At 38.7% G+C, this 26,701-nt stretch overlaps 1 protein-coding gene across 1 annotated transcript in view; it reads right to left on the bottom strand.

Moving 5' to 3' along the window:
• cntn3a.1 (contactin 3a, tandem duplicate 1) overlaps positions 1-26,701 on the bottom strand; it is a 102,208-nt gene that overhangs the window by 27,208 nt on the left and 48,299 nt on the right. The window contains exons 5-11 of the mRNA XM_061736430.1: positions 24,458-24,553; positions 14,180-14,383; positions 13,536-13,638; positions 13,085-13,269; positions 9,803-9,942; positions 5,331-5,460; positions 2,815-2,965 (exon numbers count right to left, since the gene is read on the bottom strand). Coding sequence (XP_061592414.1) covers positions 2,815-2,965; positions 5,331-5,460; positions 9,803-9,942; positions 13,085-13,269; positions 13,536-13,638; positions 14,180-14,383; positions 24,458-24,553 — 1,009 coding nt within the window. The remainder of the gene's footprint in view (positions 1-2,814; positions 2,966-5,330; positions 5,461-9,802; positions 9,943-13,084; positions 13,270-13,535; positions 13,639-14,179; positions 14,384-24,457; positions 24,554-26,701) is intronic.

Below are 26,701 nucleotides of genomic sequence, written 5' to 3'. Positions count from 1 at the left end.
AAAAACCTCTGCAGTTAATTTCCTCAGTCAGAAAGGTCATGACAGTTTGATCATATTACATTCTAACTATTTTTGATGCTGCCCTTCAGCAATCTCTTCATTGCAGATGTATCCTTAGAAATTAATTACCCAAATGATTCATATCTTGCCCTAAAAATCGTGACAAGAAGTTCCCAACTTATCTTTTTAAACTGTACATAATTGTGCAATGGGGTCAAACTAGTCTTTCAAATATAACACTCTGGAAAGAAATGCTTTCTAAAAGATCCCTTAAAGGCAGTGTGGACCTCCTAAAATGATCAGAAATGACCTGTATCGCTTTAAAGGGTGGAAGAATTAAAATACATTAGTCTCTTCTACACTTCCTATTCACCATGAAGCCAGATGTATTCTAACTGAACTGAAAGCTTCCTTTGTAATGGGCCATAACAATGAGTTATGGATATGAGATGTCACAGGGATAAGACCTTGCATTAAACTGTGTTGTAGCCTATGTCACACTTCCTCCTCACAAAGCTACAAAGAAACAGTGTCGGATCCAGTAGGGATGTAAGGAGCATTATCTTTCATAAATGCTCTCACTTTGGTCCATTTTTTTCTCTCAAAGGTTGCCCCAAAGCAATTAAAGCATTGGTGAAATTTGTGGAGAACATAAAATCCAGAGTGCTGCTGATAAAGTAAACAGGCACTCTACCTCAACCTCACTGGCTGGTATTAAAGTGAGCTATTGGCAGTAAACTAAAAGTCTCCCCATGGTGAAACAAAAACGAAGAGGCTGTAAATGAAAACATTATTTTAACCACTTAAGAGGGATTGCATAATTAAGTCAGTATATTACAAGAAACATGCAATATTGTAAAGTGCTGCTTGATTCATTTTCTAGCGATGCGTTTTGTGTTTTGGCAACACAACTGGAGAACCTCTGCTGTTTTAGTAGCAGCTTGCTTCAAATTACTCTTCAAGGTAACGCATAACATTCAGTATAACAATCTTAAAGACAGTGGCTCAATCTAAAGGTAATATTCCTGAGAGCTACTTCCCTTATCCGTTTTACAATTGCTGGCTTGTGGTCAGCAGTGAAATTTAATTAAAGTAAGCCCTTTAATGTTAACCTGATAGTTGCCTGCATACTGTGAGTGCGCAGAAACCCCATTATAAGACTATCTTGTTATACATGCATCTGATATGCGCTGATTTAGGTACCAGCCCTACATGATTTCATTAACTAATCAGATTCCACCTTTATTTTAAGCTGATTTGTTTTTCCTTACTTCAGATCCTTGAAGACATTATCCCTGGAAGATTAGAAAGAATTAGAGGTACTTTAGTTGAGCCAGTGGGATGGATTAGTATTGTGCCACAGTTGTAATAGCACGGTTAACAGCCTCATTTCCAAATGGAGGAAAGTAAATGCTTACAAACTAAGAACAAGCGAACAGATTTGCAAGAGATGTTGCAGCAATGTCAAAACCCAAGATTTTCGCCTACTTCAGGGCCTTCAATGCTAAATCTTAAATCTCATCTATAAAAGGTGATATCACATATTGTAGTATCGACGCATTTTCCTCTGAGTAATCAAGATGATGATTAATTTGCAAGCTGGGACCATAATTTAGCAAGTATCTATAAGGAGTAATCTCGGTGCTGACTCTGCTGATAGCACACAAGGAGATATCGCCGTGTGTTGCATGGCCTGCTTCCCAAACGTGTTATTGGGTTGGTGGAGGTGAGACATGACCAAACCTGTGGCACCCCCACTGTGGTGACAATTGATATACCAGAAGTTAGATGTGAAAAAAACTGCTGAGCCTGTTTAACAATTAATCACAATCAGCTCAAATGGGAAATGCGGAACCCAGCTAAGTAAGTACAATCTGCCAGTTGGTGCACGCTGCTTCCTGCTGGTATAATCCTACTGGAAATAAAAGGATCATCAAACAGAAAGACATTAGAAAGACTAGACATTACTTTATATACATGGAAATAGTACAAAAAGAAAAAGAAAGATCTTTACATTCACTTTTGCCCTTCCATTTCAGTTTAAAACAGTCAATGATTTAAAAAGATATTACATATTAAAACCTGCCTTTTATCTGCAGAAATTCAAACAAGTCCTTGCCTACTGCTGCCTTGACCAGAATTATATTCTAAAAAGGGGAATTGGCTTTTTTTCCTATTTCTTTCTTTCTCTTTGGTCTGAATAACATTTGTTTTACCTTTTTCCATCTCCTCTCAGCACACAGAGCCAGCGCATTGATCTGTACTGATTTTTCATAAAACAAGGTGTGCAGCCCCGGCTCATTCCTTTGGTGTCACCATTGCTATCACGAACTAACATATGCTCAACAGCTGCCCATTGATCAGTCCGTTTGCGCATTTTATCAGCTTCTTCTGTGTCTCGATGGTAGCCTGGATCACCATCTGCCATGCGCTCTCTAATAACCCTCCAGGTCTCACATGCTGCTAATGAGCTGATGGATCAGTGTATCGATCCCAATGCCACAGTCTAGGAACAGCCAATTACCTTAAATAAACAGTGCAGGAACCAGCTCTGAGCACAGCCAGAAGAGCAAAGTACAATGGAGCTCAGGGAAGAAATGTAGATAACAGTGAGAGTAGTGGAGCCGAACCTGTTATGCAATGCAAATTATATTGTGACACACTGTGATTCTGTTCTTCACAGTTTGTCACTCAGAATATCAAGTAGGGTAAAATAAAACAAGTCAATGAAATACTGTTCCACAAATAAAGCAGAAAAACTAAACAACTATCTCACAAACTGCACTGGCAGCTCTGTACAAAATAACCCAGTACCTGTGGCTCTCTCGCAGGGCTTCCTTCCCCTTCCTCCATGAAATCACACCCCGAGGAGACATCCTGGGTTTGCATTCGATTAGAACGTCGCCACCCTGTCGGGCCAAAGTTTGGGCCTTTAACAAGTTCTGGGAGAAGTCTGGAGCAATGGCTGATGGGAGAAATAAAAGGAAAGGGATGCGAATATTGTGAGTGAGATGCCCGAAGAATAAAAAGCAGGAGTGTTGAGCTCTCTGACACATTAGGGCACAGAGTGGAGGTAATGCGGAGGATTGTGGAGATGGTTCATTCTACATGCCGGCCGCTTCATCTATTAGACTGGTTCTTTTTTATATACATACTGTAGGACACATTCAGAAAAAAAAAAAAAAAACAAATGCAGCAGAACCAACATGGTACATCATTTTCAAATGATGTAAAGAGGGTGCTTTTCAAATTCCAGGAATTTTACTTAGAAGGACATTATGCATTAAGAAATGTGCTCTGGGGCTTGACAACAAAAATGGGAGAATGTAAAACAAGAGGCTCTGGTGCTGCACCTTCAGGACGTAATTACTAATGCACTACCGTCTGGAGCTGTTTTGTATGTGCACCGACTCAGCTAAAAGCTCTTCAATGTGACTATACAGCCTGATGCCAGCGACAAATCTCAACACAGCTACATGCAAGATGATACACGCCCACTCATGCTCACATTTCATCTAACTTTTATTTCTTACAACTAATGTGGAACATTACATTTTCTTTTAAATGTAACAGGCACTTTTTCATGTCTTAATGACACGAGTGAAATCGCATTTTGCTTGAATGCTGCAAGGTATTACAACTTTCTAATAGAGTAATAAAGAAGTAATCAAGGCAAACATGAAACATGTATCATAATTTAAATAGCCTGATAGTCATGGATTCAAATGAAAAGACAGAAAAATAAACATTTAAAGTTCCCACATCTTCGTAAGAGACTACTGGTTAGTAATGCGGTTGATCATCGGTTGAGTGAAAAAATAATACATACAACACTGCCGACCTTGGCCAAGCATGTGACCAGTCCAGGGTTTAACCCCCCCTTTCTCATCCAGTAGAGCAGGGGAGAATGTTTTTTGTTTTTTAATCTTTTTTAAGCATTCTTTAATACGTTTCAGCCCATCATAAGATAACATTATGAGCCAAACTTTTCCAAACTGTCATAAGTCTGTACTTATTTTACTCGGAAGACCTTTTCAACCCAAGTCCTCCGTTATAAAAGCAGAGGCTGGAGAATTTGAGGGGGACCAACCTATAATTTGGGCTATTTTTTAGTGGCAGGTCCCCAGTGTGATACATTTCCTCCTGAGTTCCTTAAAAGGGTAAGATGATTTTGGATTTGGCTTGGTTGATATAAATGTGCAACACTGCTTGGAGGTCAAGATGGATGTGATGGCAGCCCTTTGTTGTTGTTTTTTTTAAAAAAAAGGGAGGTCCACAGAGTTTGTTCCAACAATAGAGGAGAAACACTGAGCCTCCTTGCTATAGTCTATGCTAAGATGCTATAAGTCTTTAACCTCACAAGAACACTTGAAGGTGTGTGGGAGTTTTCCAAACAATTCATCAAGTATATTGTGGAGTCAGATAAGGCTTTTGACTGGCTCTCTTGTAGTATATGATGGGGAAGCCTTGAGGAAACCCAGATAAAACATCTTTTTTTGATTAATTTTTTTGCCTGTGATTTGGTTCTGGTGAATTTATAAAGTGAAGGTCTCAGTAGGGACTGGGGTGGAGTATCAACCAAGTGTGAACCGGTCAGATGTGAATTAGGATCTCAAAGCCCGAATCCATGGTCCTGAGTCAGAAGAGAGGGATTATTCACTCTGGGTTGAAGATGAGTTTCTCTATCCAGCGAACGGGTTAAAGTATCTCAATGTTTTGTATAAGACTGGGCGTTAGAATCAAGCAGGAGATCAACAGGCAGATTTGGGCAGCATCTACTGTGCTGGTCTTGTTATGAAGAGAGCGATAACACATTACCAGTCAATGTTCCAACACTCAACTATAATCATGAGCTGCATTTAGTGGCTGAAACAACAAACTCGTGAATGCAAGTGGCCAATATGAGCTTTGTCCAAAAAGTGGTTGGACTCGAATAGGGATGGGTTAAAGAGCTCAGGATCAGCTCAAATCACTGCATCAAAAGGAGCCAGGATACTGCTCAATGCACACAATCACTTCAACTGTGCCCATTGAAAAGTATCAAATTATGCCATTCGAGCGCCCGACAATTCAAGCAGTACCAGGATGTCCTTCTGGGCTCGCTGCTGTGAACCGAACTGCAGACATTAATATACTTTTCCTTTGGTTTTCTCAATGAATCCTCTGTACTGTGTTGTGTTACATATGCAATAACAATGATTTAAAAGCACACAAGCAATAGGAGAACAGATGTTGTAGAAACTGTTGTTCCAATGAGTGTGAGGTGCTATGCAGCATGGTCTCTCATGTAACATAAAAGTGGCAATTCAGCCTTTTGTGTTGGGTCTTACCAATGACTCGGAGCTCAGCGTTGGTGAAGATTCGGCCGTGCTTGTTCTCTGCCATGCACTGGTACATTCCTATGTCTGCCAAATTCAAGCTGCTGATTGTCAGCACTCCATCATTTACCTGAATCCTGTCCTGCACACACACAAATGATTCAACATGAAGGCTTTCACTCCAACCAAACAAACAACAGATGCTGGATGGTTATATAAAATGTAATTAAGTACTATTCAAAAAAAAAGAAAGAAGAGAGATTACTGCTATACAGACATCAAACGGTATGTGAGCAAGATTTAAATTGCACATGCTTCTTTTCACCTTTAAATTCTTAGACTTTGTTCACATCACTTTGTATTTCTGTCTGTTGCTATGGAGGTGGACAAGTGCACCTTGTAACCCATATCACTTTGGTTGTATAACTGCCTCTTCCACATTGCATTTACTGTTTTGAAGCATTGTTAATTTACATAAGGAAACAAACACTGATCTTGAGTTTGATCAAAATTTGCAGCAGAAGATGTTTTGATCAGATTTAGTCTATAGCATACGGTTTGCAAATCAGACTTTAATCTGTGAGATGATTTAACACAATAATGACCAATATAACCTAATAAATGTATTCTATTGTAGCTTAACAGTTCAACTAAAAACAAAGCAGCTTCAGACATTTATTCATAAAAGTTATTTTATATTATATATATTTAATTAAATGCTTTTAAGACATTGTGTTTCTTGAATTACAAAATCCTCTGGATTATGTGGTCTCCACAATGTATTTCCTTTATAGTTTTTACCATTCCTGTTATACAATACAAAATGAGGACACTTCAAAATGTACTAGTTGTCAAGTATTAACAAAGACTGAATTTAAGATGTATTGTTTGCGACAGCATTGTGAGCATTTTACCTGAATTTAGACAATAGTAGACGGTAGTAACACCTTGCACTGATACATAACTCTGTAGATTTCCTTTCTGTTAGTCTCAAATTCTGTGAATGATATTTTGTTTCAGCCAGTAGCTTTTTATTTATTTCCATTCATTCATTTGACTTTATGTAAGAAATGTGAAAACATTTTTCCAGGAAAGTCTGTAAATTGTTCAATTAGCGCCACGCAAAGATACAGTACTGTTTACAAACTATATGATAATATGAGACTGACTACAACTGGTTTGTAGTTTGCAATTAGGTCTACGGGTGGGCATTTTAAGCACTTTTATATCAAGTGTCTTCATTCTGATGAATGGCCTGATTTAATTCAAGCTTTACCCACACTTTTCTATCCCTTGGGGGCTTGATAATTGAAACACTGTTAATTTTCTGTGGTCTTAATTGGTCCACAGTGACTAGATGCAACCACCTTCTGCTTAACATAGCACTGAGACTTTATCAAACAATGGCTGATGTCAAACCTCAGGGGAGTTACTCAGGAAGAAGCTGCAGGCTAAAGGTTGTCTTCTACTCCAAGTATCGCAGAGCGCTAGTTAGCAGAGAAAAAAATAAAAATACCCTATGCATGTGATTCAGTTTAACAAATAAAAGCATGCACATTCAAAAACAATGTCACACACATTTGGTAAAAATGAAACCTCAAACCACATACTGTACTTTTCAAAACTGTAAAAAGTTTTGACAGTCCATTTCTGCTCCCCTTTTTATACTTTTGTCAGTTTAAGTGTGGCAGCACTTATTGTTCTTGTCCTTGATCTTTCCATTAAGTGTACCTTGGCCTTTTAATGTCACTGACAAAGTAGTCCAGAGGGTCCTGCCGCCAGTCTGTCTGTCGTCTAGAATCATTACAGCAATGCCACTTGGGAAGACAAGTACTATCCCCAACATCAGTCAGTGACACTGCTCAAGATTTTCAAATACATTTCCCTCTGAGGCCAGTTTAAGCATGCGATGGACACATGGCTGAGCTTGCACTATAGCCTCCACCAGAGGGGATCCTGAGCAAGAATGGATGTAGAGCAGAAAAAAAAACCTTGGTGTTTATATAACGTATATTTGTTAAGACAGAGAGAAAGAAGGAAGAAGCCATAGTTATTCTGAATAGATGTGAGATGTTTTTTTAGGTTACATGGCTCAAGGGCCTAGGGGGGCTGAAAGAGCAGAACCACATCTGCGTAAGTGGATCAGTTGGTGCTACTCTTCTCTATTCTAAACCTGCTGCCCTGTTAAAACACACTCAGGGTCCATGGTGGCCCCATCAGAATTGCTTTAACAATGGAAACAACTGGTGCAATCCATCTGTTTCATAACTGCAACCTGATTAATACATAAAGATGTGTTTTAAAAAAATAAATCATGGAACCTGGGTTTTTGTCAGAACTGTACACTTAATTTGTACAAATGCTACTGCTGCAGCTGCAATGAGTATGCCTTAAAAACTAAAGCCATGTGGAGGACTTTGGAGGTCGAAGGTAGGGGAGCCACACACTCTCTTGTACATGGCTAAAAGGGGAACTAGCGATGTATCGGAAAATACAAGCGTGAGTGGGTCCTTGTTGTGCCGGCCTGACATTTTGAAGTGACAGCCCTCCTCTATGCAATTTAATTCCCATGGGGGGGCAAAAAGAAAAAAGGGAAAAATGGGAGTGGAGGAGCTTGAAATGGGGCTAAATAAAAATAAAAGAGAGTGCGAGAGATGCTGAGATAAGAAGGAGGCGGGGGAGAAGAGGACTGATCCATTCTAATGAGGAATAACAAATGGCCTTTTTGGCCTTCCCCTCCTCCGGCCTTTCTCACTACATTGCTGACCTTTGGGTTTGGAAATTGATTTACTGTTGCCGTGGCTGATGGTGGCATTTTGAAAATGGTAACACCCCACCTCATTAATATAGCCACATGCACAGAGAATACGCTACCTAAGACACCTGCCAAAGGAATTTTTATAATGTTATTTACAAATCAATGCTGGAGATGCACAGGTGGCACGATACTGTAAGTGCTTCGGGATGTGTAGCAAACGACGAAGTGACCTTTGTCAGCCCTTCAAAATGAGCAAAATGTCAGAAAGCTGGAAATTACAGAGAATATCTTCATGACATCTTCCATTTATCTAGATTAACATTTGAGTTGGTGTATGTACACAATCTGGGCTGTATATTACTGCCTTGTTATATCATTTTCACAGCATGTGAAACAACACCCACACTTTTTGATAATATTTCCCCTTTTAAACTAATATCTGTAAAGCTTAAAAAGAAGGAAAAAAGAGCAGCAGCTTGGTGTTAAGCTGATAAGCCTTTTCAAACACTAACATAACCACTGGGTCTAATGACCAAGCCGTTTAGTTTGTCAGAAAGAAAGCACACTTAGCCTGGCAGAGCAATAGCATGAATTAAGGCAAATTGCCTAAATCTAAATTGCACTTTGGATGATAAGGTATTTCTGACCAGTCCTAGGAAGAAGAGACCTAATGTTAAAATTGAAAGCAGCAGATAGGAGATGGAGCATTAAATTGTCTGGAAAGTGCCTGGCTGATGGTAGAAAATGGCATCACTGGCTTCTCTGAGAAGCACAAACAACGTCTCCTGCACATACACATGTCCGATGCCGTATTTAGTCCCAAACAAAGACAGCGATTTCAAAGCTGTCTTGCCAGCACATGCCTATGTGTCTGCGCCATTACTCGCTCCCAAGAAGACGGAACGAAAAAAAAATTAGATTCATTGAGTAAAATAGTTCTGAATTTTCTGTAATTCTATATTTAAGTTTTCATCATTTCCCTTCACTGTGCTGATTTCATTAGAAATTCTTGGGAGTCTTCTCACAGCAGCAACAACAGTACAACATTAAAGTAATACATGCAGTAAAATCTACAGATTTAATGCAGATAAAGAGTACTGGATGTCAAAAGGTTTGAGGCCAATATGGACATTTCTGTGTTTGTGGGCACAGTTATAGCTGTGCCACACCGTTTTATGCATGTCGACCTTGGTGTTGATAAAAGATCCATATTCCCATTTGTTAGTAACTGAAGACAGGTTTCACGGCCCATATGAATGAAACATAAAAGACAGTGAATAGCTTTCTGAGCACTTGCTCCTTTTACTTAAATATGGATAAAAATGATTGAGCTCAACCATCCAATCGACAAAAAGTGTGAAACCGAATGCTGTAGTGGAGTTGCAGCATCAGCCTCAGAGGAGGGTCCCTTCAGTAAGTGATTTGCACAACTACAATCTCAAATGAGTTATCCCATTTAAATAAACAATTAAATTGTAATTACAGTATTCTGATTATTCTGCTCAAATTGGCAAAACAACTTAAATTACACACAAACACTCTTGACTGATTATGTGAGGTTAAACGCTGCACACTGATTGTGCAACTCCACGTGGCATGATTTTGTGAGCCTTTCAGAATCTATCAACATGCTTTTTTTCTTGCTATATTTATTGGCCTTTTATTAAAAAAAAACAAAAAAAAAAAACAAACAAAAGAAAAAAAAGCAGTTACATAGACCCCTTACTTCCATTGGATCCAGAATGTCGCCGTTCTTCAGCCAGTGGTACGAAGGTTTGGGCTTCGCGTTGGCTTTGCATTCCCATATCAGAGTGTCATCAATAGTCTTCTGAACATCCTGAGGCTTCTCGATCAACTGCGGTGGAGCTGTGAGGTCACAAACCACTTTCTGTAAATGGACACTTAAATACTGCAGAAATCCTTAAGTAATATCTGAAAGCAGCAGTTTTGCAATAGATCAATGACCCAACCAAGCAAGCAATTAGTTCATTATAGAAGTATCTAAGGGCACAAGTCTTAAATCCACTTCCAATTAACCTGTAGCTGATCTTTACTTGGAAAAATATATATATATAAAAAAAACAACTAAAAACAACTGTATAAGGTTATGTTGCGGGGTAAAAAAAATCAATAGTGAATGCTTCACTTTAAAGACAAACAAGATTATACTGATTTCAGCCTAACTTCTTTGATTTTGCTATAGTGTTCTAGATCCTTCAAATAAATCTAATTTGCTGACCATCTTTTAACTTTTGTGAGGTTAACGCTGAAAACATACTTTAATCAGTGCAACCAATAACACAGGCTATATTTGTTTTTGTCACATCAGAAATCCATTGATAAAATCTGTCCACACTGGTGTCCACTACTGTCACGTACTCGGTCCTTATCACTAGAAATAGGGTTAAAAAAAAAAAAAAAAAGGTAAGACTTCGAGCAGCCTTCGTGTAACTACATGATAGCGTGCCAGGGTTGAAGGAAACAGGTCGACAGACAGTCTGTCTGCTTGCCAAGCTCTGTTACTTTGACAATGTAATCTCACTTATTAATCAATGAATCTGTGTCTACACTGGATGTCTGCTCTTTTTCCAGAACCTTTTATCAAATCTACAACAAATTTGGCGGATGTGGTGCTGACAACTTGAGTGACGGCAGTGATGACTTTCAAGTCATTCAGATGATGTCTCTCTTTTTTTTTTTGTCCTTTTCGCCATGGGACTTTGACTGCTCATGGAAAGAGACCAAGAAGCTGCTGTTACTAAACATCTGTGAGGCCAGGGATAATCTCAAGACTGACTGAATTGAGAAGAATGGGAGGCAGAGCCTTCACTTATCAGGCTCCTCTCTTTTGGAACCCGCTCCCAGTTATTGTTCAGGACACAGACATTCGCTCGACTCTGAAGATTAGCTTCAACACTTTTCTTTTTGAAAAAAAAAAAAAAACCTTTTTAGCAATTTCATTACGTCCCATGATGCATTAGCCGTCAGTTTTCTTGGGCTTTTCTGTCCCCTCACCCACCCTGCATTTAATTGGATATAATTTGAATACACTTCTTTTGAGCACGAATGATCTGAATTGCATTTAATGGAACTGCCCAGAAGATGTTTATTTTCCGTATTAATTACTTTGAGATTACTTGCTTCTGAAATGGCACAATGCAAGTCGACTGAATTTAACTGAACATAAATTGACCTTGTGGGTAATGTCTCAATTCTTTGTTAAAGCAAAACAGGAAATTAAAAGATAGCATGTGCGATACAGTCTATAAATAAACATCTGAAAGTACATAACAAGTAATGTAAGGAATTCTAGACTGTGATCGTGATCAAGCGATCCCCACATCTGAGATTACCTGCCGTAGCCTACACGTAAAGGTTTGTAGAAATAGTGCAGACAAAGACAAAATATGTGTCTGCACAGTTTTGAAGCCAAAGTCTTAACATCATTATAGTTAGAAAACTATTTGAGTGTGCAGTGTATTTTTTTTGTTCCTTTAATTAAATTTTTTCCTGCTGATTAATTCTGTTTGTGATCCCTAACTTCATTAAACCGTGCTTCACGGATGTCCGGAAGTGCTTTTCTGTTTGATATGAATTAATTAAAGTAATGTCAAGAAGCTCACGGAAAACATTTTCAGCTGTCATATATTGTTTCAAAAATTTGATACTATAATTTGTTATCGGAAACAAGCTATCCTTAAGATGATACACACTTGACATCATAAATACACTGACTACTGAGAAAGAAACGCTACGGAAAGAAGTTTCCTGCATGACTCCCAGTAAATACGATTACAAATGAGACTGTCACATAATGGGGAGGGGGGGGTGCCATGCAAGCGGCTTCTTCAGTAAGCCAATCTAACTGTGTCTGAGCCAAATTTAAATGCTGTAAACTGCTTGACCAGGATGTAATTTAACCAATTTAAGCAATTTTGCTAAATTCTTTTGAACTGCAGAGGGACAATTAAGTAAGAGACCCACCACCCAGCCAATGTCGTTTTTGTGTGTATATTTGATTGTCACAAACACCAAATCCGAGTATTGATTCTCCTATTCTTTTCTAGACATGATGGATGTCCCAGTGGGACTTTAATAAGATTATAGATTTTTATCACCTGGCAGCCAGTCAGTCTGTGAGGCTGTGTGATGACACAAGACCGAAATCTTACAAGGAGAAAGAAGCCGCACAGTTTATACAAAAGGCCAAAGATCTCAGCAATAATAAAACTAAAAGTTTCTGAACTAACTACCTTGCTCAGAACATTACCATCATAATGCCTGTTTACACTGTTTAAAGTCTTTCATGTCGATATACAATCTAGTGATTAAGTGAGTCAAGTTGAGTCCTTGGCATTTAGTCTGACACTTTCATTTGACTTCCAGGTCCTGAAGAAAAACCTGCGCCTTCAAATCAAAGGAATCCTCCCCCTCACAGTAAAGAACGTGTCTGAATGCGAATTCAGAGGAGAATCTTCGCAAGGCCTTGTGGTCAGACATCATTAATGCAAAAACTGCAGCTTATTCAAGTGAGAAGCTGTAAAATCCCATCATCACAGGACATTAAAAGGCTCCTCTGAATGTGGATCATAAATCCAGTGTTTTTGAGGAAAAAGCCATCTACCTCTGACATTTAGCGTAAAATTATGATGGCTATGGCTCCATGTTAGCTGAGACTAAATAAAGAACCTGTCAGAGATGAACTAGTGGTAACAGGTTCCTTTACTGACACAATCTGATACTGTTACATTCTGACAATAATTAGTTACAGATTGTATGGCAGCAAATAAAACGTGTTATGTCCACATTAAAGTTCCATTCTTATTTGCAATCTGCACTTTTCATAGTTGTGAAGGTTTAAATCAAATTTCTCAAATCTTTATAAAAGCACAAGATATATTAGAAAGACTACTGACGGGTTGAAAGCAGAAGACTTTTATGTACCCACAAGATAGGAAGGTGTGAAGTAAGATAAGTTCCAGATCAAAGCGTGAAAAACCATCCTTACCATAGAACGTCAGCTTGCCTTTCACAGAGTTTTTCCCTCTGCTGTTTTCAGCCACACATTCGTACATCCCTGCATCTTCCTGCTGGAAATAAGGGATCTCTAAGACTCCACTGGCCTTATTGATGTTCACCTTCCTGCCAAAAGAGGCACCATCCACTCTTCTCCAGCTGATTGTTGGCACCGGGCTAAAGCCAAGAAAATACAGAAAAGCAGGAGCGTAACACACAAAGAAATATTGTGCTGAGGATTCTTTTATCTGAGATATAAACAGTATGATGATTGTGAAATAGCAAAAGAGTTCAAGCATGGTTCAGATTAATCTGAACCATTAACGGCTGACTCACTTCAATTACATCTATGCTTTGCCATGCAGCTAACAGTGGTTTTAAAAAAAAATAATAATAAATTGTGTTATTATTACTGGAGCATAAAGATACACGGTGGGACATACTTTCCCAGTGCAAAACATTCCAGTTTGACAGTTGAGCTCCTAGCAACAGGGACAACTTCAGGGAACTGCACTTCGATCTTTGGCTCGTACTCGCCCATCACACCTGCAGTTACAAAGACAAATATTGAACTAATGCCATGCGACTGGCAGAAACTCTTTAAGCTCAAGGCCCGGAAAAGGTTACAAAGAAATCCAATGGAAATATACAGTGGTTTAACTAGGTCTCTATGTGATGCAAATACATGTGGGTCTAAAAAAAACACGAACTGAAATTGTCTGTGTTTGGACGGGAGGGACATCTGAAATGTACCCAGGGCTGAGGAGGAGGGAAATCCAATCACAATTTCTCTGATCACAGTTGGGGTTTTGATTTAAAGTTTAATTATTTTTGATAAAAAAAGAGTGAGCAAACCAGGCAATGCTATTTGTGGGAGCCAAATTACAGTCATAAAATGAGATACAAAAGATTAAATTTGCTGGTGAGAGTTTGTAGAATTAAACTTATCTTACCAGACAGTATTTAATTAAAGTGCCCGTGACTGCAATTTGAAAGTTTTGCATTCTCAAATTTTGATTTCAAAACAAACTACCCAGCTTCTGATTTATGTTGTATGCATGTTTCATGTAAGGGAGCCTCATCATACCATCAACCCGCAGGACTAAGGGTGTCGGTGGGCCTTGAACGCTGCTTTTGGTGACTGTGTTGGTGACGACACACGTGTAGTTGCCCACATCAGAGGGTTCCACTTTCGCAATGAAGAGGTTGCCTGTCTTCTGGGACACGAATCGCCGCGTATCCTGGGTGACAAATGACGGGTACTCATTGAAGATCCACGTGAAGGTGAGTTCTGTAAACAAAACCGAAGAGAATGAATGACTGCGGGCAACAGTTGTAAATATGCAGTGGATTTCTAAATCCATACTCATGTACAGATAACGTGTGCTTCATCAGCAATCTCATCACTTCTGTGGGAGTAGATGCCCTGAGGGATAAAGCAATTAGTGGATTGGACAGAGTGCCAGCCTTCCGTGATTAAAAAACATAATTTATAATGAAGAGCAATTACTCTTACTCACTGTTGGAAAAATGCCCTTAATATGGTTTAAAGTTTCATATATCCACAGTGTTGAATAGATGATGACAGTATGATGAGCAACGTTTTTTGGGGGGAAGTAGGTATATAAGCAGGAATATTAAGTACCTCTCATTTGATTTGACTTAAGGGCTTTTAGAAAAAACAAAGCATTAGTTAATTGTGTTTTTGTAACCAGGAATACTGAAAACACCTTTGAGCAAAAGGTCATACTGAAAGGTGTGACTGCAACAAGAAATTCCTACAAGGATGTATATTTTGTCGTTTGTGGATGTCAAAGTTTTCCAGCTGTAAGAACATTGTAAGGAAGTGGTACCAGGTTAACTTTCTTAAAGTAAATTAAACTTAATTAAACAAGAACAAAACATTTACCGATTATTTCCATATAGTGTTCTTCATTTTGGGATTTATTATTTAGCTATATTTTCTAAGAAAACAATACATACACATAAAACAAAACAAATAACAGCAGTTGAAAAATATCTCTACATTTGTGGTTCTGATGTAAAAGTGGAGACCTTAAATCAAACTCTTATCTGTAGCTTCTACGCGAAAAACTGTATAATGCCCTATAAAACTACCGGTAATGTATTACGGAGCATGGCATTCAGCTTAGTATCACCTCTTCTCTTATTCATCATCTGTGATAACAAGCTTCCGGGAAAGACTCCCAGTACTAGCAACCAAACGGCTTTGAACTAACAACCAGGAACATTATAAAAAGGAGTGATGGTGTTTTGACATATTGACACAAGGATAGATTGCCCTGGACCATATTGCATCCCCGTCCCAAAAGCAATCTGGGCTGTTGATAAAAACGTGTCTATATGATGACTCTGCACTAGAATACAGGGAATAATTGAGATGTGGCTTGAACGCATCTCTGTCTACATCAACGCATCGATCCATCCATCAATTATCTATACTCCCTCATTCCTAGTCGGGGTCACACGGATCTCTTGGAGATTACTGGTTCTCTTCAGGGGTACACAGTGGACAAGTCCATTGCACATGTCTCATATAGACAAGCAACCCCCCAACTGGTATCTATATCCGCTGAACTTGTATTCTACATTTTGGATTTTTAAGAGGAAAGATGATGTCTGGGCTTTGACTAGGGTTGCAAAATTCCGGGAATTTTCAAAGTTGGAAACTTTCCATGGGAATTAACGGGAATATATGGGAATTAACAGGAATATATGGGAATTAACGGGAATTAACGGGAATAAATAATACATTTACAGAATTGAAGGTTGGCCCTTAACAGGGAACTTAAATATAGTTGGGGGAAATATATTGTAGCATAGTCTTGGCTAAAACAACCAGATTTAATGCAAGTACACTCCTCAATCACATGCACACAGCACATTGCTTACTGCAGGGCTATTGAGGCCACGCCCCCTACATGCACTGTGCATTCCTCCATCACATGCACAGGTGATTTCTTGAAGCCTGGAGGCCACACATTTGAGCTCAAAGCACAAGACTATTGAAGCCACACATTTGAGCCCACGGACTATATAAAGTCAAGTTAATGTTGATAATATTATGGGGTAAATATATTTGATCTATAATGGTATTAATGTTTAACTTGCAAATATTAAATAAAAATGTATTAACACAGTAGCTAGCTAGCTGGTAAGTTAGGTGCTAATGTTTGGATATGATACAGTTTGTTTAAATTACCCCCAATTTCCAGTTAATTCCCATAAATTCCCATAAATTCCCAATAATTCCCATAAATTCCCATAATTCCCATGGAAAGTTTCCAATTTGGAATATTTCCAAAATTCCCCAGCTTAACTTCCCATTGAAAGTTTCCGGAAATTTTCCGGAAATTTACCGGAAATTTTCCATCCCTTTGCAACCCTAGCTTTGACCCTACAAACTTTATACCTATTTTGCTCTATGTTTATAAGTACTGATCAAAAGCTTTGGTATAGGGTTGTTAAAAAGTCCTGATAGGAATCTTGAGACCTTGTATTACAAATTTTCTTATTCTATCAATTTTGTTCTGGTTTTTTGTCCTCTGCTCCAACTTCCAGACATTCCCACCTGCCTGCTGCTTCACATGATCTCCTTGCCCTCCTCCTGACGTATTCCCATCGTCCTCATTAGTCACTTGGTATACAACTGTTCAGGCAATCACACTGCTTCAATGTCAATTGAAACTTCCTGCCAGAACATCTCACCATCTTTCTGCCATACTGAACCGCTTGTTTATTTAATAGCCTGAACCTTTTATTTTAAGCCTGTAAAAGACCTTTAGGATTTAAGTAAACATCTTCACTCCTTCAGTGCTTTCGGGGTCCTCAAATCTGAACCACAACAACTTCTGATATGCGTCCAGACATTAATTCTCGACAAGCACAGAGTGGTTATCTTATATGTCAGACTGGACGAGGGATACGTGACCTTGTTTTCGAGACCAGTGGATGAGAGTTGAACTTGGACCACACCGTTTCATCATGCCTCTTTTTCTCTGTGTGTTCTGCTCCTGATGTCAACATGGCCACATCTTCCAGTATCATAAAATCTAAAGTCTGCAGACATAAAGTATTTGTTGATAAGATCTGCTTTTGTATTAAATTCAATTCATAAATTGGGGGAAATACATCAGGGACTAATTTAAGTTAATTTAAGCAGGATGAAGCATGCTTTGTAGAATATAGACAAGGGTAGGCAGCTGGCATGAATCCCCCCCGCTGTCACCCTGAACAGGGCGAAGCATGTTCAGAAAATAAATGTTGGCGGTGTAGTTTAACATGTCGGGATGCAAATTATGATTATGATATTTTATTTGCTGATGATATTTTCAATGGATTAATTCAGAATATCAAAGTAACCTCATAGACCAGAGAGATGCATCACACCCTCTGCTTTGTCTAAACCCGTAACTGAACAAAACGTAACACAAATGGTGGTAAATTCACACATTGGAAACTATGGCTGAAGACTGAATTTAGCTGATTTAGTCTTTTTCTGTGATTTTTCAGTTGACCTTTTTCCATAAGGGTTTAAAGCCCTGCCTGCCCCGTGTGAATTACCGGTATACTTCCTTGCTTATTTATATGCTGGGATGTGATGAATTGCAATGTTCATTTCCTCTGTCCCTTTTCAGCTCTACAGCTATGTTTTTTTATGCAATAAACACACACACATCCACAGCATCCTTTCAGCGCTATCTTTCTCTGACCCGAGATGAATGTGTTTGACAAGATCCTTTCCTCCTCGTGGTCCCTCTGAGATAAAGAAAGAGTAAAGCTAGACCAGTGTGTAGCATGACTGTCATATGCATGGGAAGTGTTACAATTCATGTCTTTGGCTCCTCCTGTCACACACTCTTTCCTACACTCTAAGATTTATTAACATAGAGGTATAATATCCTCCTCTTCTCTCAGTAAGTGCTGTATATCCCAACTCTCATGCTGACATGGTCATGTATATTTAATGCTTGTTTTTGAAACCGTATCTCTCAAAGCTCCAGTGCATGACACACAGGAACCACAACAAATAAACGACTACTAATTGCTTTGCTAAAGATTAATTATTAGAAACAGGAAACAGGAACTAGGAAGTGAAAAGCACCAGTGGTTGCATTTGATTGACCTGAGAGCCTTCGGTGGATGGGTGGTAATGGAATACTGCAATCACGAGTGACAGTGAGTGGCAGATTTTCATTGTGGTTCCATTTAGTCCTTGTATAATGAACAGGCAGCATCAATTTCCCCTTAATGATCTGAACGGGGGGAAGAAAAATAAAACATGACAAGCCAAGGACATACTGAATAGATAGTGGGTTTATGCACAAATGTGTGTTTCAAAGAAAAGTATATGCACAGCATGTGTTAAAGTGTACACTCCCAGGTTCGTTCCCATGATGGTGATAGCCATTAACCAGCGCTTCCAATCTGTATTCATAACAGAGAAGTTCACTCTATGAAATGGTCTAGGTCACGCACATGGGAAAAATCCCTGCAAGCTATATATGCTGTTAGTCGCCAGCAAGTAGTCTCTGTTTTGTGGTAGATGCACTGGATGGAGAAAGAATACAAGTGATTTCAGCCTTGAGTAAATCTGAAAGGTCCATTTCCATTAGCGGAAGGAGGTCAGATGCATTAGGTCCTGGACTAACCAAAGTCATTCAGTCCGTCTCAAAGCAAAAGATGACACAGACCAACATCTAATGCAAATACAGTTTGGCGCTTTTGAAAGAATTCAGTCGGAGCTCCTCTTAGATGCTAGACAATATTTCCATCAGAGCGTAAGTGCAACTTCAAAGTGCCTTGCAGGTTCAGACCATTCTGGCTGCACCCGTCTACTTCCGGCAGTGGTCCTGTGGGTTTTGAGGCATTGTTAAAGTGAAATAATGGCTTTCTGAATCATGCATGAGATGTTGGAAGCCTTTAAAGGAGCGATGAGGCAGATCCTTGTCTAAGAATGTATTGAGCTGATCATGAATTATGTCCCGTCACCCTTTATGAGAACATGCCTCCCACTTTTCCAATGCTGAAAGTCATTTTTAAATGCCTGACACAATTGCCTGTGCTTCAGTGCGCAACAGCATAGTCATAATGATGTAACTAAAGATCATACCATTAATTGTATTAGCATAAGGATATTTTAGTCATTCTGTTTTGCTGTGATATTTCAAACCGGCTTTATTCTTATTTTAAATTCTTTACAGTCTCTGTTATCAAACTATATTTATAATAATCCTGTTAGATGCAAAGCAGACACTCATATTTGTCCTCACAAGGAGAGGTAAATGATGACAAGAGAATGAGACTGTCTTGAAAAGAAATTTTTCATGACAAGGACAAAATAAAAGTAGCATGTTTATCGTAGTCAGACAAAAGAAGGTTTTGCATGTATCCCTTCAGAACAAGGAAAACAGCAGGGAAGCTGACTGACCCAGTTGGAATGAATTTGACCAGAAACGGCAATTATTCACCATTCAACCAAATAAAATCATTGTTGACAGTTGGTCTGAAAGCCTTTATATTTGATGTTTGGTTCTTTTTTTTTTAGATCACTGTGTTTCACATTATCACAAAAGATGGCCTACATTATTTTTTACTGTCTCTATTTTTCCTTCATGACCTTTTCTGAGAAGTCATCGGAAAAACATTCATTTTTCTCTGCTTAAAATAGAAGTTATTTTGACAAAATCCCAAAATGGGATCATTTTGGAGTTACTTTAATGGAAATCCTGTTATTCTCAAAGGTCAAGTATGTAAAGTTTTGTTTGCCTTTAGCCCTGTGATGAACTGGTGACCTGGCTCAGACATATCTCACATCTTCCCTAATGCCAGCTGTGAAAGCCTTGAGCCCCCAGTGACTCTGAATGAGATAAAAAGGTTTTAGAAAATGGGTAGGCAGATGGATTTCAAGTGGAAAATGTAGCAAAACATAGTATTTATGAGTACAAGTGCCATAGTGAGACCAAATTATTTATTTTATAGTTCTCACATTGCTTAAGTGCCATCAAGTATCAACATTATAAAACTTTTGTTACATTTAGCAGTTTAACATCTGCCATTTTTTTCTCCTCTCATTGATTCATTTAATGAAAAATAAAATATGGTTTAAATACTGTGGAAGCACAACATTTTTTTATACACTTGGAGATTCTATCAACAAGGTCATGGATTAAAAACAAAAAAATGTCTGTCAAACTGAGTGAATGTACTGTGGATCTGAGCAGTCTTCACTTGAAGTCTAGTTTTTAAATCATTCATGGTCGTAGGAGTTGTGCACTTTCATTCAACTCTGAAAATTATATAGTATTTTGTCATATTCTTGGTTGACATAAGCTTCCATAGACTGCCTCCTAACACCCTCCAGGACTGTCTGGCCAGGCTTTTCGGGCCAGACAGGCGTTTCAGCTGATCTGAGGGTTTCTGGTAGTTTGTTCCAGATATGTGGAGCATAGAAGCTGAATGCAGCTTCTCCATGTGGTTTTGACTCTGGGAACTGATACTGTAAAAAACAGATCCAGCTGACCTGAGGGATCTGGAAGGTTCATATTGGGTCAGGAGGTCACTGATGTATTTTGGTCCTAGATCATTCAGAGCTTTACAGACCAGCATCAACACTTTAAAGTCTATCCTCTGACACAGAGGCAGCCACTATAAAGACAGCAGAGCTGGACTGATGTGGTCAACCTTTTTGGTCTTAGTGAGGACTCGAACAGCAGAGTTCTGAATGGGCTGCAGTTGTGTAACTGACTTTTTAGGTAAACCTGTAAAGATGCTGTTGCAATAATCACGCCTACTAAAGATGAAAGCATGGACTTGTTTTTCCAGGTCCTGCAGAAATGTCAGATCTTTTATCCATGACATATTCATAAGGTGGATAGTAGGCTGACTTTGTTGTTGCCTTATTGGGTTTTTCCAAAATTAGCTCCGAGTCCATTACAACACCCAGATTTCTGGGCTGGTCGGTGGTTTTTAGGTGAATAGATTGTGATCTGTGGTGACCTGTAATCGTTTCTCTTTGGCTCCAAAGACAATTACCTCAGTTTTATTTTTGTTTAACTGGAGAAAGTTGTGGCACATCCAGTCAGCAATCTCCTCAATGTATAGACCAAGAACCTGTTCAGGACCTCGGCCTCCCGATGGCATTGTGATATATATACTGTATCTGAGTGTCATCTGCATAGCTATGGTAGCTTATTGTTTTTTATAATCTGTGCCAGTGGGAGCATGTAGATGTTAAACAGAAGAGGTCCCAGGATGGAACCTTGTGATTTTTGTCTGCTCAGATGTAAAGTTACCTGTTGATACAAAATACTTCCTGTTCTCTAAGTACAGTATGGTTTGAACGAGGTTAGTACAGTAGAGCCCTGCGCGGGACTGTTTTCTTTATCCCGCTCCCACTGAATTTCTGACCATTACCGCCCGCCCGTGTGTTACACTCCGGCCCGCTCCCGCAGTGTTTAAATCCACTCCCGCCCACATCCGCAAAACTCTGAGAATTTATGCCTGCACAATAATAGAGATGCATTGATTTTGTGTCTCCTCCCGTCCCGCAAGAGAAATGTCCTAGACAAATCTATCTGATTTAATGTTAAAAGGATAATTGTGGAGCTTGATGGATAATTGACAGTTCAGAGGTCACCTGACCGAAAGTTAGATGTAAATCCATCATTGTCATCATCGCACAAGCTATTTCACCTTTTGCACACGCATCAATTATGTGATTGAGGTTATAGCAACGAGAGTAGGCTGTGAGTGGCTCAAATAACACTAATAAATAACAAAATAAACAAAGTTAACAAATGGAACAAATTAAGTTAACAAATCTATCACTTGGCCATTATATTGCTGTGGAGGAAGAGAATGTTGCTGACAGACTGCTGTCCCAATCCCGTGCGTCTCTCTTCCAAGATTCGCCACAGACACTAAACGAAGTTTCTCCAAATATCTGACTTGCTTTGGCTTTGTCTTCGTTTTGTAAAGACCTTTTTTGAGGTTGTTTTCCACGTCATTGATTTCCATCTTGTCGCTAGGCTACATCCCGATACTGCAGTGTTTTTTTTTAGCAGCCCACCCCACCCGCAGCATAGTTCAAACCGCCCGCTCCCGCGAGATTTGCGTTGGGACCCAATCCCAATGCAGCCCTCTATAGCAGTGGTTCCCAACCTTTTTTCCTTGGAGCCCCCCCTACTTGTGTCTAACACCAGCGAGCCCCCCCCCCCCCAAACCTTTATTTTAATTTAATTTTTTTTTTATATATTCCTTTTTGGTTTACCCTGTATACAATATCTATGCAATATCTGTCTGTCAACCTCACACACATTCTACCTGCTTTTTTTTTCTTTTGTACTACTTTTATTTCCATCGCAATGTATATACTGTCCTGTAATTCTATATTTTTTTTTTTTACTTTTTACTTTTTTACCCCCTTCCCTGCATGTGTGTGTTAAGTTACTGCTGCTAACATGTGAGTTTCCCCATTGAGGGAGTAATAAAAGATTATCTTATCTTATCTCTTATACAGTACATATGACTTTGTTTTTTTTTCACTTAATTTTGTGACACCAATGTTTAAAATCCGCACAAAAAATAATTGCAAGGACATAAAAATATTTCTGAAAAATGTCTCTCAATATGAGAGCGAACATGTGTAACATTTTTCCTTTAACAACCTGTCGGAGTAGTAGTATGATTAAATGTTGAATAATTATATAATACGTTTTTAAGTTTTTATCCTGTTAAATAACTTAGTATTTTAAAATGACCAAAATATATTTCTAAGTGGGTTTATACAGACTTGGATTACAGTATTCCATTAGTTGTGTTATTATGATTTTTTATTTAGTTAACATGCGCAAATATAATTTGTACAACTGCATATCCTCATGGTGGAGAGACCCACCCAGTTTTCCGTTTGAGTAAAATATTATGGTCAACTGTATCAAATGCAGCACTGAGATTCAGTAAAACTAAGACAGACGTGTTTCCACAATCTGTATTCCGACATGTCATTAAACACTTTGGTCGGAGCAGTGCTGTGGCGCTTTTTAAAACCTGACTGGAAAGCATCATAGCAGTTATTTTGTGTTTTTTATTTTTTGTTTTTTAGTTATTTTGTTTCAATGATCTTAGTAAAATGGGACATTTAAAATGGGCCTGTAGATGTTCATTTAATAAGTTAACCAGCATGGTACTGACAACAGTCCATCAGGGGCTGGAATCCCAGATGATCAAAAGCACAAAAGAGGGAAACCCAAAGTGAGAGAAATATAACTATGTATAGGAAAACAGTAAACATATGAGATGAACATGAATTTCTTAAGGTCATTTATCAAACGAATCAACTGACATTTCACTGAAAACAAAAATAACATTCAAATACTGTATAATTAGGCATCATGCTGGTATTGGATAAGTTTAAATCTGGGAACCTTGCAGTGGGGGACTAACTAATGTGATCCCCATCTTACATAATCACAAAAGAAAAATGTGTGTATATTTTTCATAGATAGAGTACACCTACTATAGGATATGCTGTGTTAACTATGCTTTCATCTTACAAGAAGAGAGATCAAAGCTCTATCTATTTATCTTTGTAAAAATAGACAAGACTTTAAAAAAAAAAAACACAAAACGTGATCAATCGCTTTTAAATCCAAAATGAACAAAAGCTCCACCTTCCCCCTGCTGTGTGCAGACTCTCCATCAGTGGAAAATTAAATTCAACCCTGCTGGCAAAAAGCCCATCCTCAGACCCCTGTGTAGGTGTTAATAGGACTGAATCCTAACTCCCATTGATAACATCTTTGGTGCTATGGGATGATGCGAGGCAAACAATGCACCTTCAGGTAGAAGCTCTGTTACTCAGCCTGGCAGGGCTTCAGCCAAAGACATCCTTTCCATTCTTCATGCCAGAGTTTTTTTTGTTGTTTTTTTTTCACCTCTGCTGAAAGTCAGGCTGACAGGCTATGGCGTACCACAGTAAGAATGACTCACTCCACTGACTTTCACAACACAGACAAACAGCAAGAAGCTTGGAATAGGAAAGGAACACAACATTACATTGCGTTTAGCAGATGCTTTGACTTCCGCTTTGCCCAGATAAAACACATCAGAATGATCGGAGGGGTGATACTGTGTGTTGACAATTCTGGGTAAATTCAATATAATCTTCACTCATACAGAACTGAAGCATAAGGGGCCTATACATATCCATATGTGTGTATGTATGTAATATATATATATATATATATATATATATATATATATATATATATATATACACATATACATACACACACACATTACACCACAACATGATACAAATCTTCAACACAGACCATCTTACCTCCAGAGTGAAGGGGTGGGCCACACAGTAAGACCACTCCTTGGCCTTCACGAACCCTTACTGGACTTCTTCTCTGGGTTTTGAAACTCTCCAAGTCTGTTGGTGATAACAAAAACAATATGCTGATATCCCACAAACTATTATAAGTTCTTGTATCATTACAGAACACCCGTTTAAACATGCACAGCGCTGGAGATCGACATAAATAAACTTTTGGCGTTAATCACAGGTCGAGCGTTAGCAATGACTTCAAGTATGCATGTTGGATACCTAGAGATTACATCTGCACAGCTCTTTGTAGTGTTCACTTTGAAATTTGACCATTCCCAGTTACAGAACCTCTTCGGCTCAAACAGATTTGTGGGATATCTGACGTAAACGGCTCCCTAGAGATCGTACTAAAGTATCTCTGTGGGGACAGAGTAGGCTAGTCCAAATGAAGGATTAAAGCCATTCTGTTGAGGAATTCATTTGATGTTTAGGATGACTGGCTGCTGCATCATCCAGCTTCGGCTTCCTGATGTTATCCTCTGGGATATTTTGGTGAAGTTGAGAGTTAATTTTCCCTTGATGATGGTAAGCGGTTTAACCCCTGAGATAGCAAAGTGAAGTCAAATTATACTCCCTCCACCATAGTTGACTACTGGAATGATGCTTTGATATGTGTAAGCTGCACCCTGTCCAAGACAGAAAGAGTAGTCTTCCCAAACAACTTTCATTTCATCAGATCATAAAATATTTTCCCAGCTGTTTTATAGTGACAGGATGCTTTTTGGCAAGCTTCAGGTGCGCAGCAATTTATATACTCGTTTTGTTTGTGGTTACCTCTTCCAGTTATGGTTTCAAGCTTTTAACTGTTACTTGTGTATTCTTCGTTACCTTATTATAGTTTCTGCATAGTGACTTTGGAGTCATCTTGACTGGAAGTCAGCTTGTTGGAAGTGTAGCCTCAGTCCTAAACTGTCTCCGTTTACAGACATTTTATCTAATTGAACATCTATGGATGTCTATGCACTATGAGATTAGGTGGTTTCCAAGGTTATGGAGACTCACTGCTCCTGATCATGTCTTCAGAGATCTCCTTTTCACATCAGCGGAGACTTGCGAGTGTATTTTATATAACAAGCAGCAGCACTGTGGATGTTTAACAAGTGATCAAGAAAAATATGATAAGTGACATTGTTATCAAACGTTGTTTTTGACTATTATTTTAACTTAAGGTTATTGTGACAAATTAGATCAAATGTTTTGGTGATTTAATGCATGCACCAGGTTCATATATGTTCTTACCACCGGTGATGCTGTAAAGTCCAAAATACCTTTGACTGGAGTAAAGAGCAATCCTTTAAGCATAAGTTACACATGAGTGAATTTAATTGGAACACGGTATCGTTATCACTTTCTGTATTTCATTCACTGCGCGAGAACCAGCGACAATTAAATGAGACTGAAACAGCATTTATATGGAAACCGATTACTTGTTGACAACCTGCTGGGAGCATATGAAATTGAGACGGTAATCCTTGAACACTATTCTGTGTCTTGCCTGCTTTGGCTCTTGAAGATATTGCAGACAGTGCGGACAAATATGTGGCTGACATGTGATGACATCAGAACTGAATTCAAAAGCGAGTAGGTAAATGATGCCTCCTTTTTGAGAGCACTGCAGGCTGAGCCACGGCATAATAAGCACAACGGATGATCTTTAGAGACCTTTTGAGCAATTGAAATTTGCTTTAAGCAGAAGAGTATTACGGTCATAATTAAAAGTAGTTATGTTTCTTCTACTTTTTTGATGATTTTCTGAAAAGCTCCTTTTTACAGCTAAATAAACTGATTTGCAGATAGTTAATTTATTTTCATACTAGCAGCAGACATATTGTGTGGACATTGAGATACCCATACAAAGCCTCAATGAAATGATTCAATACATTTAGGTCCCTTCTTTTATTGACAACAAAATCTATAAATCCCCGTAGATGTTCTGAAGCTGCTAGGTTCATGTTCATTCATGTATCCTATTATGAAAGTGTACAACCACAAATGGATGCGGAGAAAATCATTAACAGCTTTCAGAAAACCATGTAATGTCATGCTGCTCTTCACATAACATAAATCTGTTTGGCATAAAAGCAAATTTCTGATTTATCAGAAATTGAAGCTTCAACACCTCCCAAGGCGTTTGCACCCATATATCAATTTACTGCTACTAAAAACCCACAAAAGCTGAGAGAAAATCTGCTA

This window comes from Cololabis saira, chromosome 12 (assembly GCF_033807715.1).
Source record: "Cololabis saira isolate AMF1-May2022 chromosome 12, fColSai1.1, whole genome shotgun sequence".
NCBI classification, from domain to species: domain Eukaryota; kingdom Metazoa; phylum Chordata; class Actinopteri; order Beloniformes; family Belonidae; genus Cololabis; species Cololabis saira.
Note: the sequence above shows the minus strand (reverse complement) of the source record. Positions and strands in the feature narration are given on the sequence as shown.